Source organism: Lactuca serriola, chromosome 4, assembly GCF_051521515.1.
Source record: "Lactuca serriola cultivar US96UC23 chromosome 4, Lser_US96UC23_V15, whole genome shotgun sequence".
Lineage (NCBI taxonomy): Eukaryota > Viridiplantae > Streptophyta > Magnoliopsida > Asterales > Asteraceae > Lactuca > Lactuca serriola.
The window spans coordinates 377,241,469-377,244,569 of NC_136411.1; the positions used below are offsets into that span (position 1 = coordinate 377,241,469).

At 37.6% G+C, this 3,101-nt stretch overlaps 1 protein-coding gene across 1 annotated transcript; it reads left to right on the forward strand.

Annotated features, from left to right (window-relative positions):
• The first annotated feature begins 221 nt into the window (after nucleotides 1-221).
• LOC145097754 (glycosyl hydrolase family 81 protein) lies at nucleotides 222-2,765 on the forward strand. Its single transcript, XM_079035395.1, has one exon. The coding sequence runs from the start codon at nucleotides 440-442 to the stop codon at nucleotides 2,615-2,617; it is 2,178 nt and encodes a 725-aa protein (XP_078891521.1). The 5' UTR covers nucleotides 222-439; the 3' UTR covers nucleotides 2,618-2,765.
• The last annotated feature ends 336 nt before the right edge of the window (nucleotides 2,766-3,101 follow it).

The following is a 3,101-nucleotide window of genomic DNA, read 5'->3' on the forward strand; positions in this document are numbered from 1 at the left end:
AACAAAGAATCTTAATATGTCCTCTATCAAATGACTTCAGAGATAATATTGCTTTTGATACTTGATACATCATCAAAACATAAAAATAAAAAATAAAAACCCAACTTTTTAATTATACGTTCCTTCAAATATTGATCAACTTTATTAGTTATTTCCCTTTCATTCACTATTCGAATTTAGAGAAGTACCTTCAAATCATCCTCAAATACAAACATCAAACCCCAAACTTGAAAGAACCAAACATCTCATATGTCCCCATTTATCCTCTCTTACCTTCTAATCTAATCCTCCCATCTCAAGTTGCCAAAAACATTATCATCTTCTCTTAATCAGTTACTGAAAACTAGTCTTTGAATCTAATTTACTAAGAAGGGTTAATTAATTTCTATTCTGGTGTATCATTAAATTTTCTTTATCCATTTGTTCAATCCCTTTCAAGATGGTGTTGAAGAAAATCAGAAGAAAAGTGGAAAGAATCATCACAAAGCCCTTCAAAAAACCTCCAAGAAAACCCTCTATAAAACCCCAATCACCAATCTCTTCTCCTCCACCAGAACCACCACCCGCCATCATGAACCGCCGCCCCTCCCACCCTTTTATGTTTCCAGAAACCAACTCCACCGTCCTCCCTCACCCCTCCACCTTCTTCTCCACCAACCTTCTCTCTTCCCCTCTCCCCACAAACTCTTTCTTCCAAAACTTCGTCCTCAAAAATGGCGATCAACCTGAATACATCCATCCATATTTAATCAAATCATCGCCTTCATCGCTTTCCATGTGTTACCCACCTTTATTCTCCACCACCGCCTTCACATATCAAATCTTCAACGCCGATCTCACCATCTCCGCCGTGGATAACCCTGACCCTAATCAAACCCACGTCATATCTTCATTCAACGATCTAAGTGTGACGTTAGATCTTCCACAAAGTTTAAGATTTTATCTGGTTAGAGGTAGCCCGTTTTTAACATGTCAAGTCTTGCAAAAAACCGAACTTTCCATTTCAACCATTCATGCAATTCTTGATTTTACTCCTAATTCTTCAAGAACCAAGTACAAAATCAATCTCAACAACGGTCAAACATGGCTATTGTATTCGTCTTCACCGATTAATCTAACCCACGAGATATCAAAGATTTCATCTTCATTGTTTTCCGGTGTTATTCGTATCGCAATACTCCCGAATTCATCAAACCCTAATCTTGAAACGGTTCTTGATCGTTTCAGTTCTTGCTATCCGGTATCGGGTGATGCTGCGTTTACGACACCATTTTGTGTTGAATATAAATGGGAAAAGAAAGGTTGGGGGGATTTGTTAATGTTAGCAAACCCTCTTCATCTTCGTCTTCTTGATGTGTCTTCAGTTAAAGTTCTTGACGACGTTAAATACAATAGCATCGATGGCGAACTTGTGGGTGTCATCGGAGATTCCTGGGTGTTAAAAACCGATCCAGTTTCAGTAACTTGGCATTCTATAAAAGGAATCAAAGAAGAAAACTACCCTGAAATCATTGATGCTCTTGTAAAAGATGTCGATGGGTTGGATTCATCTTCAATATCGACAACATCATCGTATTTTTATGGGAAGCTTGTCGCAAGAGCAGCTAGATTAGCTTTAATAGCTGAAGAAGTTACTTATATTGAAGTATTGCCAAGAATTCAGAAGTATTTAAAGGATACAATCGAGCCATGGTTAGATGGAACGTTTAATGGAAATGGATTTTTATATGACAAATCATGGGGTGGAATTATAACAAAACAAGGGTCTCAAGATTCAAGTGCTGATTTCGGATTTGGAATATACAACGATCATCATTACCATATTGGTTACTTTCTTTACGGGATCGCTGTTCTTGCTAAAATAGATCCAATATGGGGAAGAAAATATAGACCTCAAGCTTACACGTTAATGGCGGATTTCATGACGTTAGGTAGAGGTGGAAACTCGAAGTATACAAGGTTAAGATGTTTCGATTTATGGAAGCTACATTCATGGGCAGGTGGTTTGACTGAGTTTGCAGATGGAAGGAATCAAGAAAGCACAAGTGAAGCAGTTAATGCGTATTACTCAGCGGCATTAATGGGATTAGCTTATGGAGACACACATCTTGTTTCGATTGGCTCTTTGCTTACAGCTATGGAGATTCATGCATCTCAAACATGGTGGCATGTGAAAGAAGATGATAGTTATTACAGTGAAGAATTCACGAGGGATAATCGAGTGGTGGGAGTTTTGTGGGCGAATAAGAGAGATAGTGGGTTGTGGTTTGCTCCGCCGGAATGGAGGGAGTGTAGGGTGGGGATTCAGGTGCTGCCATTGTTGCCGGTGACGGAGGTTTTGTTTTCCGATGTGGGGTTTGTGAGGCGGCTTGTGGAGTGGGGTTTGCCGGCGTTAGGGAGGGAAGGTGTTGGTGAAGGGTGGAAAGGGTTTGTGTATGCGTTGCAAGGGGTTTATGAGAAGGAAATTGCTATTGAGAAGATAAGGAGTTTGAATGGATTTGATGATGGGAATTCTTTAAGTAATTTGTTATGGTGGATTTACAGTAGAAGTGAAGGTGAAGAAGAAGGTTATGAAGGCGGAGGGAGGCATTGTTGGTTTGGTCATTATTGTCATTAAGTGTTTGATAACAGAGTTTTAAAAGGTATACTTGTAAATAGACAAATAAATTACGTATACTTCTCAATTTTCTGTTATCAAAAGTTTATTTATATCACATGTATATTTGTAGCCTTTTTCGATTAAATGAATCGAGTTATTGTTGTTTTTTAAGTTGTTCATAGTAACATTTATTGGTTTTCATCAAGCATCTTAATTTATTTTTGTTGTAGCTTGAAATTTGTTTTAATCTTATTATTATCAAATTATGTAAATTGTAAAATTAAAGTGTCTTTATAAACTTTCGTTGATTTTCTACCAAATACTTGAGCACAAAAGAACTGTACTATATTCCATGCACTGTGAAAGACCTTTAAGGGACGGTTTTTCTTTGATAAAGAATTGAAAGTGTTTACCATTAATAATACTACATGATAATCACATCTTCCAACTTATATTCCCCATCGTGCGATCCGAATTGACAGTGATATCAGCATGACTAGGA